The 13,022-nt window shown below is 40.3% G+C and overlaps 1 protein-coding gene across 8 annotated transcripts in view; it reads right to left on the reverse strand.

Moving 5' to 3' along the window:
* DLG1 (discs large MAGUK scaffold protein 1) overlaps positions 1–10,907 on the reverse strand; it is a 277,900-nt gene extending 266,993 nt beyond the window's left edge. For 3 of the 8 annotated variants that reach the window (XM_070371326.1, XM_070371315.1, XM_070371296.1), the window contains exons 1-3: positions 9,994–10,412; positions 9,482–9,533; positions 8,692–8,823 (exon numbers count right to left, since the gene is read on the reverse strand). In XM_070371326.1, coding sequence (XP_070227427.1) covers positions 8,692–8,823; positions 9,482–9,500 — 151 coding nt within the window. In that variant the 5' untranslated portion in view covers positions 9,501–9,533; positions 9,994–10,412. Of the gene's footprint in view, positions 1–8,691; positions 8,824–9,481; positions 9,534–9,993; positions 10,413–10,728; positions 10,752–10,822 lie in introns of those variants that run through there. The other 5 variants (XM_070371306.1, XM_070371289.1, XM_070371263.1 and 2 more) reach the window with 3 other exon arrangements.
* Between the last annotated feature and the right edge of the window lie 2,115 nt (positions 10,908–13,022).

The following is a 13,022-nucleotide window of genomic DNA, read 5'->3' on the forward strand; positions in this document are numbered from 1 at the left end:
GACCATAAATGTTTATAAATTGCACTCTGGAGGGTTAGACAAAAAACAACTAGACAGCTAATGTACAATGAAACACAATCCAATCATTTCAGAGAGAAAAATTTTACCAGTTAATTGATTAAAAGCAAGTACAATGTTTTTGTAAACTAAAATATACAACATTCAAACCTACTCAGGCACAGTTTACTCTGCTTTTGACTAAACTACCATACATTTAAAAAATCATTTTGATTCCCAAAGAGGGAAGTACATAAACTTTTAAACTATGTATTATAATTTGTTGTTTCACACACTAGAAAGAGAAAAAAGGTCAAGCCAGTATCCAAAATAAATTATTCCAACACTTTAAATATGATATGACTAAGATTGCTGGGAGAAATATCAATAACCTCAAATATGCACATGACACCACCCTTATGGCAGAAAGTGAAGAGGAACTAAAAAGCCTCTTGATGAAAGTGAAAGTGGAGAGTAAAAAAGTGGGCTTAAAGCTCAACATTCAGAAAACGAAGATCATGGCATCTGGTCCCATCACTTCATGGGAAATAGATGGGGAAACAGTGGAAACAGTGTCAGACTTTATTTTTCTGGGCTCCAAAATCACTGCAGATGGTGACTGCAGCCATGAAATTAAAAGACGCTTACTCCTTGGAAAGAAAGTTATGACCAACCTAGATAGCATATTCAAAAGCAGACATTACTTTGCCAACAAAGGTTCATCTAGTCAAGGCTATGGTTTTTCCAGTGGTCATGTATGGATGTGAGAGTTGGACTGTGAAGTAGGCTGAGCGCCAAAGAATTGATGCCTTTGAACTGTGGTGTTGGAGAAGACTCTTGAGAGTCCCTTGGACTGCAAGGAGATCCAACCAGTCCATTCTGAAAGAGATCAGCCCTGGGATTTCTTTGGAAGGAATGATGCTAAAGCTGAAACTCCAGTACTTTGGCCACCTCATGCGAAAGAGTTGACTCATTGGAAAAGACTCTGATGCTGGGAGGGATTGGGGGCAGGAGGAGAAGGGGACGACAGAGGATGAGATGGCTGGATGGCATCACTGGCTCGATGGACGTGAGTCTGAGTGAACTCCAGGAGCTGGTGATGGACAGGGAGGCCTGGAGTGCTGCGATTCATGGGGTCGCAAAGAGTCGGACACGACTGAGTGACTGAACTGAACAGTCATAGTATATTCCTTAAAACAAGGTATGTATCAAAAGGAACCAGAACTTCTCAAAGAAATGGTTGATTCTAAGGGTGGGGCAGGTTATGCACAAGATGAACCTAGAACATCTTGTTATGTCAAAAACTACAAAAGTGCTTAAAAAAATATGAGGGAATGCCATAAAGACATAACGGCCAAGCTAGAGAAGCCTTATACTAGGTAAATCTGAGACAATCTAAACACCAAAATCATTAAGGATGATAATAAATGATCAACCACTGAAAGAAATATGATAGCTAGTAGGTAGGTAGGTAAATGGAAGAGGAGTGCTCTTAATTATAGTAAAATGCCAAGTGTTAACTGGAAACTATAAAAAAGTGCTGCTGTATTAAAAAAAAAAACAAAAAACTCTACTACAATCTTTCAACTGTCATTTTCAACCCAGTAAAAACTGATTCAGGCAAGCATCATCAGTGGATACTAAGCCCAGATGGAAATGTCTCTAAAGAGCAGGGAGACTACAAGGTGTTAAAGTGTCTCCCCCATATACTGCTTATAAACTGCAAAGGGGAAAAAAGTAACTACAGACTAGGAGCAATCAGACAATACCTTAACTGGGTGATTAAAATTAACATTAAATGAAGGGCAGAAGACATGTACCTATCTGGATGTACAGAAACACAGAGAATACATAACCTGAGTTTAATCACAAGCAAATATAAGCAAACTTACAACAGGAAACTTTATATAAAAAAATAAGAGCAGGGGGAACTATATTCTTCAAATATGTTAATGTCATAAAAGACAAAGGCTGTGGAAATGTGCACAGATTAAAGAAGACTAAAGAGGACCAGAAATCAAATTGCCAATATCTGCTGGATCTTAGAAAATGCAAGAGAATTCCAGAAAATCATCGACTTCTGCTTCATTGATTACACTAAAGCCTTTGACTGTGTGGATCACACAGACTGTGGAAAATTCTTCAAAAGATGGGAATACCACACCACCTTACCTGTCTCCTGAGAAACCTGTATGCAGGTCAAGAAGCAACAGAACTGAACATGGACAACTGACTGATTCAAAATTGGGAAAGTGAAAGTGAAGTCGCTCAGTCATGTCCGACTCTTTGCGACCAAATGAACTGTAGCCTACCAGGCTCCTCCAGCCATGGGATTTTCCAGGCAAGAGTACTAGAGTGGGTTGCCATTTCCTTCTTCAGGGGATCTTCCTGACCCAGGAATCAAACCCAGGTCTCCTGCATTGCAGGCAGACGCTTTAGCATCTGAGCCACCAGCGAAACCCCAAAATTGGGAAAGGAGTATGTCAAGGCTATATATTGTCACCCTGCTTGTTTAATTTATATGCAGAGTACATCACGCGAAATGCCGGGCTGAATGAAGCACAAGCTGGAATCAAGACTGCTGGGAGAAATATCAATAACCACAGATATGCACATGACACCACCCTTATGGCAGAAAGTGAAGAGGAACTAAAGGACCTCTGGATGAGGTGAAAGAGGAGACTGAAAAAGCTGGTTTAAAACTCAAACATTCAAAAAACTAAGATCATGGCATCTGGTCCCATCACTTCATGGCAAACAGATGGGAAACAATGGAAACAGTGAGAGACTATTTTGGCGGGGGGCTCCAAAATCACTGCAGATGGTGACTGTAGCCATTAAATTAAAAGACGCTTGCTCCTCGGAAGAAAAGCTATGACTAGCCTAGACAGCATATTAAAAAGCAGAGACATTACTTTGCCAACAAAGGTCCATCTAGTCAAAGCTATGGTTTTCCAGTACTCATGTATGAATTTGAGAGTTGGACCATAAAGAAGGCTGGGCATTGAAGAATTGATACTTCTGAACTGTGGTGTTGGAGAAGACTCTTGAGAGTCCCTTGGACTTCAGGGAGACCAAACCAGTCAATCTTAAAGGAACTCAACCCTGAATATTCATTAGAAGGACTGATGCTGAAGCTGAAGCTCCAGTACTCTAGCCAACTGATGAGAAGAGCTGGATCATCAGAAAAGACCCTGATGCTGGGAAAGGCTGAAGGCAGGAGAAGGGGACGACAGAGGACAAGATGGTTGGGTGGCATCATTGACTGAATGGACAGTGAATTTCAGCAAGCTCTGGGAGATGGTGAAGAACAGGGGACAGGAAGGACAGGGAAGCCTGGCATGCTGCAGTCCACGGGGCCATAAAGAGTCGGACATGACACAGAGACTGACAGCAACAATAAAGAGACTTGACAACTAAATGCAATACCTGGATAGTATATCGGGAAAATTATTGGAAAAGGAAATTTTTATTATGAAAAAATTTACTGTCCCTACATAGATAAAATAACTAGGGCTAGAAGAAATATTTAAAGATGCTTTTACAGCTCTGTGATTGCAAGGTTCTAAAGAAAATTCAACCAGCTTCTGCTTTTTCAAAGTATTGCCTCAAAGCAAGAGTAACAAATAAGTAACAACCCAATTCAATCAAAACCACCAACCAGAAAGTTAATAAAATTTTCCTCCAATTCCATAAAGTTGTAGCCAATAGTCTGATCCATATTTTGTTATAACTGTTTTCCTTCCTCAAACCTGCGCGCGCACACACACACACACACACAGGTGTACAACGATATACTAACATATATCACTGAGGCCAATAATAAGCAAAAATCTAAGGAACTCTGACATTTTACCATTATGGCTGGAAGTGTGTAAACTTTGATTACTGAATACACTTTTCAAAATATGTATTCCATCATTATAAACATTCTCCTTTAAAGTAAAAACTTTAAAAAAACATTGACCCTACAGAGCAACATCCATGTTAAACATACCTGTTGTCAGTGTTCTTTATCCCATAATAGTATTAAACTTATGATAAAGACCACCCTAATGGTTGAAGGTGAAGAGAGACTCTGGATCAGATTAGCCAAGTCCAGTTTCTGGCTCCACAACTGACTGACTGAGAATTCTTGGGCAAGCTACATAATCACCCATCTCCTCTTTTTCTTCTAATCTATAAAATGGTATAATCACCTCATAGGTGAATACACATCTCACAGAATTATGATGACTAAATGAGATATTTTTATCAGCACATAGAGAGTGTTTAATAAATATTAGCCACTATTACTTTTTACATTCTTAAAAAGTAATCATATTATCACATCCATTAGGATGGCTACTATCAAAAAAACTGAAAATCAAGTGTTAGCAAAGCTGGAGAAACTGGAACCCTGTGCGCTGTTGCTGGGATTATAAAAAGATGCAATTTCTATGAAAAACATTATGGTGGTTCCTTGGAAAAATTAAAAATTTAACTATCATACGATCCTACAATGCCACTTTCGCATGTACACTCAAAAGAACTGAAAGTAGATTCTCAAAGAGATACTTGCATACTCACACAGTCACACTGTTCACAACAGTCAAGAGGTAGAACAATGCAAACATCTATCTAGGGATCAATGGATAAACAAAAATCTGACACACACACATTTATACAAACACACACACATATTTGGGGAGGTGGACAATGCCACCCGCCACCACTCACTATTATTCATCCTTAATAAGGAAGGAAATCCTATCACATGCTACAACATGAATGAACTTTGAGAACATTTAAGTAAAATAAACCTGTCACAAAAAGACAAATACTTTATGATTTCCCTATATGAGGTATTTACAGTAGTCAAAATCAGAGACAGAAAGTAGAATGGTGGTTACCAAGGTCTGGAGAGAGGAAGAAAAGGGGAGCTGTTGCTTAACACATATCAAGTTTTAGTTTTGCAAGATGAAAAAGTTCTGAATTGTTTTACAGCAATATGAATATACTTAACACGCTAACCAACACTTTTAAAAATGGTTAAGGTGATAGATTTTAGGTTTTTCTTTTACAATTAAAGGAGTCACACCTGAAACTCAGTATTTCCAAATTTAAATGCAGTTCACTATGTTTACAAGGGCAAGGGAAAGTTAATAAAGTAGCAGTAAACAAATTTGAAGCTAAAAATCTCAGAAATGGACAGTTTCATTGCATAATCCATCTTCACTTTGAAATATGTGCAGAATTAAAATAGTGCTTTAAAATAAGACTGCTATTTATCACAGACAAAATATACAAATCATGTGATTCAACTTACTAAAGTCTCCAAAGCCAGTCTGATCTTTAGCCTAGGATTTTCTCCTATGGACAAGGAAGGTAGATGGGTACTCTGGTCCCTTAAGTAAACCCAGAGGTCTAGACTGCTACAAAATCTTTGAGGACTACCGAGATCCTCTCTGATCCCAGACAAACCTGAGACTGAGAGATGACCACAAACCACTATGGACCTGAACAGCTGACTATCATCAAACCATATCCAATCTATTTTACTCACAAAATTTTCAACTAGAAGTATAGAAAATGAGACTACAAAATCAAATACATTAAGTTTTCAACTTGCTCTCACCTAAATTAGGGATTAAAATTAGGTGGACTTTATTTCCCATTTATACAAAAATAACCACCAGATGTTTGGGGAATAAATTTTTTTTTAATGCACAGTTCACAGACTTTTTTAAAGCTATAATTTAAACACTCACCTCTAAAGAAACAACTTAGCTGAAACTCTGAAGTTAATAAAATCTTTTCTACTTTCAAGTAGTATCAAGGATACTACTACCAAGCCTCAGAGCAAGAACAATGATTACCATATTTCACTGAATTGAGGATACTGATACTGACACTATCAACTATAAAAGGCACCATTATTTCACATGCCACTAAGAATGCAAAACCAATGCCAATATATATCCACTATAAAATTCATCCCAAGTTCAGAGATGTTGAAGTTTTTAAAAATTGGTATCTTAGAACAGATATAGCACAGTATGTGTATGCCTATTCCTCTGAATAACAACAAAGTGGTGGTGGTTTAGTTGCTAAGTTGTGTCCAGCTCTTGCAACCCCATGGACTAGTCTGCCAGGGTCCTCTCTTCATGGGATTTCTCAGGCAAGAATACTGGAGTGGGTTGCCATCTCCTTCACCAGGGTATCTTCCCGACCCAGGGATTGAACCCGTGTCTCCTGCACTGCAGGTGGATTCTTTACTGTTGAGCCACCAAGGAAGCCCTCAAGGTGTCGGAAGCCTAACCTTAATAATATATCAACTATGGGGTGGGGGGATTCCCATAGCAACTTAGGTCCTTGCACAAAGTTGTTTTAAATGCATGAAAACAGTGGATACAAACTACCAATTCAAGAATCACTCAATAAATAACTGTTGTAGACTGCAAGTCCAAGTAGTAACTAAGTAATTCACTATAGCTAAGGCAATGACTTCCAAACTCTTAAAGTCAAAACCCTTAAGCACCATATGATTTTCAACAATTAGTGGTCAAGACTCTAGGTCTCCTTTAATTCAATGATTCACAAGTATCACCTCAGAAGATGAAGTACTACCTACTAAAGGAAAAAACAGTTAACAGAATTTTTCCATACATACTATGAACACAATGGACTCTAGTTTTTAACTTAGGGTAATTTACAGGTTTAAAAAACTATCACACTGTTTCAAAAACAATGGTACAGGTACAAAGGAAAGAAAATCTTACTGACCTAAAAATTTTCAAAAATTAATTAATCCAACTTAAGCATGTACCAAAAATTGCATTTATTAATTTAGTAGTGTCAACAATTAATTCAATTACAGTATAGAAACACAAAAAACCCTCTACTAAATTTACTTGTTTCAAAATTCCTAAAATGTATTACTTTCCTTACACCAAAATCTGATACTACATTCTATACGACCTTAAAATATAAGTAAACCTAAACAGCAAAGCTTAAACTCACAACCAATAAAATTACACAGGACAAAGAAGATTGACAAGTATAAGTTACAATTAGAAAACTAACTCTATCAGAATTCAATTATGCATAAGAATAAACATTCAAAATAGGGGAGGCAGAATATACCAAAAAAAAAAAAATCCCCATCAACATCGCAAATCTACTTCCCATCTCAATCTAAGTGTTGTTTCTGGTTGACTACTTCACTAATCATTTCCTTAAGTCATGGACTCCACACAGAGGACTTCATCTATCCATGAATTACATGTAAAATAAGACATACAAGTCATACTACTTTTTCCTAAACGGTGAGCCTACTCAATAAAACATTCCTAGGTTTAATGGTGATTTAGAAAATAACTAAAAATGATTTTCCCTTCCTTTGTTGTTTTTTCAGAGGAATCCAATTTGATCCATTTGGACCTTAAACCTCAGAACTTAGAAATTCAAATTTAATAAATGTCCATCTGTTTAAACAAAATAAGCAAAATACTGGTCATTTTTAAACATGAGTGACAGACATAATAGTTCATTACACTGTTCTCTCTGTTGCCGTGTATGTTTTCAAAAGTTTATAATAATGCTAAATTATATTTAAGTGTACTGAGTGATCTTCTTTAACGTTTTAATTCTAAAACTAATTTAGTAGAGTATCAATTTACCAATAAGCTATTTGATAGACTACATTAACTTCAAAGTACTATAGAATAGGATACATTAACCTCAAATCACATCAAAAGTTACTCCATTGATACACAGATATAAGGCTGTAACTACTGAGGAAAAAAATATAATCCAATGAAATGTCTTATTTTAATGTTATATAGTCAATGATGAATAAAAATGCATTTTATTCTTAGAATTGAAAGGGACAATTTTTCTAGTTCAGTGGTTTGTAAACTTTTCAAGGTACCTAGAGAAGAGGGCCAGAACAGATCATCTTGTTTTATATACCAGGAATTGTGTACATAATATAAGATTTTGCTTTAAAAAAGAATCTAGCTACTTTTTAGGAAAAAGGTTAAAAGCCACTGTACCACTGCATCCACATGCTACAGCTAATGCAGTGACCTAGAAAAGATTATATGATTTTACCATGTCATTCAATCAATAGCACTGTCAGGAGTAGAACTCAGCACCCTTGTTCAGTTCTCCTTTAAAACAATGAACCACATCAAATTTAAGTTACAGTTAAGAATAAAATTCTGTTTCAATATTCTTGTCTGTAAAACAAGATTAGACCAAGATTACCTGGAAGATCATTTTTCAAGTCTATAACTCTACAAATGCCAAGTTTAAACAGAGGTCTATATTAAGAGAATGAATGTTCTTAAACACAGAACTCTTCAAACATTTTCAGAGATTCCAGAGAAATAACAAAACCAACAAAGAAACAAGCTAACAGTTATTCAGTCATTACTTTTTGCAACCTCTTCATTTTTTAATGCTAGGATATTACCCTTTGTTATCAAAGACCACTGAAATAATCATACTGAAAGTTTTTTTGGTTATTAGATATTTTTGGAAAAGATATTGGTCTAAGTATCAAAATACACAATTCACTGGATGTTCAAGTAACTGCATGCCTCACAAAGAACCAAGTATATCCCTCTCTTAAGTTCAAAATAAGTGAATTCAGAGAAGCCTTAAGCCCAGCTGACACATAATGGTCACAAATAAAGTTTTAATTCCCACCTATTAAAGCCTGAAAGAGGTTGCTCTGGAATATGTTAATAACCCGTTCTATGGAACTTCTGAGCTGTCTGTCTTCTGTTTGGCTTAGTTTCGAACGATAATCTTCCAAAAGGTGCAATGCTCTCTGGGTATCTGAAAAGAAACAAAAAGTTTGATTAAAATTATATATTTACAAGGAAGTATTACAAACCAGCTATGCAGCAAATGACTACAAAGATACCTAAACGATTCTCCAAACCTCCAAGTCAATCCATGCTACTATGTTCCTGTACACATAGTCCTTAGAAATGATCCAAAACTGTTCATTATGTCACAATAAAACAAGGTGAGTACTTTGTAACCAATGTGTTCTAGTGATCATTTAATCAGCGTTAATAACACGGTTTCAGTTGATCTAATATACAAACGCCGATTACTACAATCCGTCATTATAATTCAAATATTCTTTCAAAACTAGTAGTTCTTAGCCAATATTCTACATTCGTTCACGAAAGGGTTTACTAAGAATAATAAAATGAAATATTAAAACGCCAATACAAACTTTTTAAAAAGACATTTCAGAGGGAAAAAAGTTAATTGCCTCTCCAGTCACTAGAGAGATAGCAAGGGAAAAAAGTTTGACAAACATTTAGGTGTTTCCATCTTCTGAATGATTGAGGCTTAGATTCCATAAGTAGTAAGGCTAAGGCTGTGCTGTTTCATCAGTTACACAAACATCTGTAAAACACAGCAAGCACAAAACAGAAAAAATGCTAGGGACACCCACAAGAGTTCCGAAGTAAACTCTCACCTTGCTTCCGGACCGGCATTTTTCTCCAGAATCAGGAAGAGAGCACACACACCTTAGAACACAAAACAGGAAACAGAACTGAATTCAGAAAAGAACAGAATCGAGGTTAACCTAGCATTTACCCCTAACTCTCAAATCGAAAAACTCCTAGCCCTATTTGAAAAGTCCACCTGGCAAAGTTTTCCCAAGTGAAAGGAGAAAGAGCCTCAAAACCCAGCAGTGTCAATGTAGAAAGCTTTTACCTAACGTTGGGTTCCCCTGCAAATTAAGAGCAGACAGTAGCAAGCTGCCAAACTCTCCTCGAAAGCTGCCCCTTTTCCAAAGGGCGCTTAATGCTAGACGTGGGGCCACCCCTCCCCCGGTATTAGAAGGCATACCCCCCACCTGCTACTGGGGGGTGAAGAGGCGCTCCGACCCTTGGCCCCTAAACCAGCAGAGACTGTAAAGCAGTCGGAGAAGGAACCAACTGGAATGATCACCCCGCCCTGCTCGGGCCCCCTCCTCTCGCTTGCCTGATTCCTTGTTGGCTTCCTCCGAGCTACTCCAGCGAGGGCCGGACAGGACAGCGACCGCTCTCCGACGCCCTCGTGCCCCACATGCACACCTCCGCGGGCCCCCACACCTGCGGCGCCGCCACAAAGTTCCTGCGAGTGGCGTGCGCTCGGAGCTGGGGTGCGCCCCGGACCGTCTCCCCCGCCCTGCCCCGCTCCACGTCCCCCCGCCCCACCCGGGGCTCGCGGAGCTGTGCAGACGGGGGTGAGGGAACGGGGGAGGAGCTCCCCTCGGCGGCTGCACCCCCGTTGCCTCTTCCTCCGCCTCAGCCGCCGGCGCCTCCTCACTCGCCGGTGCCCGCTAGCCCGCTCGCCCGCTCAGCTCTTAGCCGCCACACCCCCGGAACCTCGCCTCCTTCCGCGCCCCCAACCGCTCTCCCCCCAAACTTTCCGCCAAGATGGCGGCCCTTGATCTGGATTGCCGCGCCCCCACGTGACCGCTTTCCCAGCGCTCTCAGCCAATGGGAAGTGAGGAGGCGGCTCGCGCCGAGCCCCGGGCTCTCAGCGCTGCTACCTTTGGGTTCGAAGAGGGAGGAGGGCCAGGAGGGGGCTGGGGACGGCAGAAGGGGACCTGAGGAACATCCAAGTGAAGCTCCTTGCATAAAGGCGCGGCCACCGAAGTGGTTCTGAGAACAAAGGAGTTCACGCACAGACTCTACAGGTGGGTCAGGGCGCCCTGGAAGAGCCCGCCTTTACCTCGTCCTAGCCCACCGGTGTGTCCCGCGGCTCTGACCGAGTAGAGCACCAGGCGAGGAAGAGTGACAGTGATGGAAGAGAAATGTGACCTCACCTACACCAGATTCAGGACACACATTCCGAGACACCCTTTAACCTCACTAAACGCGTGTCGTTTCCAACTCTGCCGGAGAGAGATCCACCCCAGGGGTGGATCCCCAACCTGGAAAAGCATTCTCTGGGAGGTGTCGACTCCGCCACCCACGATAGGGGGCGGGAAAGGGCGGAGCCTGGGAGGGGGAAAAGGGAGGCATTTGCGAGGGGGAGGGGTGCCGTCTTTGCGTTCTTACACTCGGTGCTAATTTTTTAAAAGTTAGTATTAGCCCCTCAGTAAAAGTTTCGGAGGAACTGAATTAAAGAAGGGTAGGTAAAACATGGAGATTAGTTAATCTGATAAGAGATTGAAGGTTTTACCAGAGAATTTTTTAAATCTAAGTGATTAATTCCAAGTATGAATGCATTTAAGGAAGGGAATAGAAAATTGGTTCGTTCGTTTTCTCATTCATTCTCCCTTGCCTGCAACTCCCTCCAAGTCAACAGCTTCAAGTATTACTCAAGCTCTGGCGGCCCCTTTAAGAACTCACCTGTAGCTACCGCCCGCCCAGCCGAAGCTCAGTTAGCAAAGCTAGTTTAACTTTCGGTTGCACCTAGGAAAGGGACAACTGGCCGGCCAGGACCTGGCTCCTGGGCTGAGCCTCCCAGGATCTGGAAAAGGAATTGGTCAAAGATGTCCAAATCACTTCCAGGTCTTCGACCCTCTTCTGTGTAGCAGCAGCCTCCATGCTCTGATCCAGAAAGAAGAATTTGCCTAAGATCACCCAATTCAGTTCAGTCGCTCAGTCGTGTCCGACTCTTTGCGACCCCATGGACTGCAGCACGCCAGGCCTCCCTGTCCATCACCAACTCCTGAAGCTTACTCAAACTCTTGTCCATTGAGTCGGTGATGCCATTCAACCATCTCATCTCCTGTCGTCCCCTTCTCCTCCCACCTTCAATCTTTCCCAGTATCAGGGTCTTTTCCAGTGAACCAGTTCTTCCCATCAGGTGGCCAAAGTTTGGAGTTTCAGCATCAGTCCTTCCAGTGAATATTCATAACTGATTTCCTTTAGGATTGACTGGTTGGATCTCCTTGCAGTCCAAGGAACTCTCAAGAGTCTTCTCCAACACCACAGTTCAACAGCATCAATTCTTCTTCTATCAGCTTTCTTATAGCCCGACTTTCACATCCATACATGACTACTGGAAAAACTATAGCTTTGACTAGACGGACCTTTGTTGGCAAAGTAATGTCTCTACTTTTTAATATGCTGTCTAGGTTGGTCATAACTTTTCTTCCAAGGAGCAAGTGTCTTTTCATGGCTGCAGTCATGATGTGCAGTGATTCCTTACAAATAGCTGTGAAAAGAACAGAAGCAAAAGACAAAGGAGAAAAGGAAAGATATACCCATCTGAATGAAGAGTTCCAAAGAATAGCAAGGAGAGATAAGAAAGCCTTCCTCAGTGATTAATGCAAAGAAAAGAGGAAAACAATAGAATGGAAAAGACTAGAGATCTCTTCAAGAAAATTAGAGATTCCAAGGGACCATTTCATGCAAAGATGGGCTCAATAAAGGACAGAAATGGTATGGACCTAACAAAAGCAGAAGATAATAAGAAGAGGTGGCAAGAATACACAGAAGAACTGTACAAAAAGATCTTCATGACCCAGATAATCATGATGGTGTGATCACTCATTTAGAACCAGGCACCCTGGAATTCGAAGTCAAGTGGAGCTTAGGAAGCATCACTGTGAACAAAGCTAGTGGAGGTGATGGAATTCTGTTGAGCTATTTCAAGATCACCCAGAGTTAGTGACAAAACTGAAACCACAGAGATCATGTCTGTCAAAATTAGAAGGCTTTCCCCAATAAACCAGATAGTCTTTCACTGAGGCAATATCCTTGGGCTAATAAAGAGAAGTCCCGGAAACCTTGTACTGTAATCATAACAGTTGCTCAGAGGTATACGGGTTTCAGTTCTGGATTGCATCTTGGAATCCTAACTTGTTATGAGAACCCAATGACTTAAGAGCTCATCTAGACTTACTATCTCAGTTTAAGATAAACTGAGGTCCAGAGAGGGGAAGCAATTTGCCCAAGGACATACAGACCAATCAGTGACAGCAGCCCAGAATTAATGCTCCTAGCTTCAGTTCAAGATTCCTTCCACTGTGACTTTGGACACCTGAGAGTAGTATATTGCTGGTGTATTGATAG

The sequence above is a fragment of the Bos mutus genome, chromosome 1, assembly GCF_027580195.1.
Source record: "Bos mutus isolate GX-2022 chromosome 1, NWIPB_WYAK_1.1, whole genome shotgun sequence".
Lineage (NCBI taxonomy): Eukaryota > Metazoa > Chordata > Mammalia > Artiodactyla > Bovidae > Bos > Bos mutus.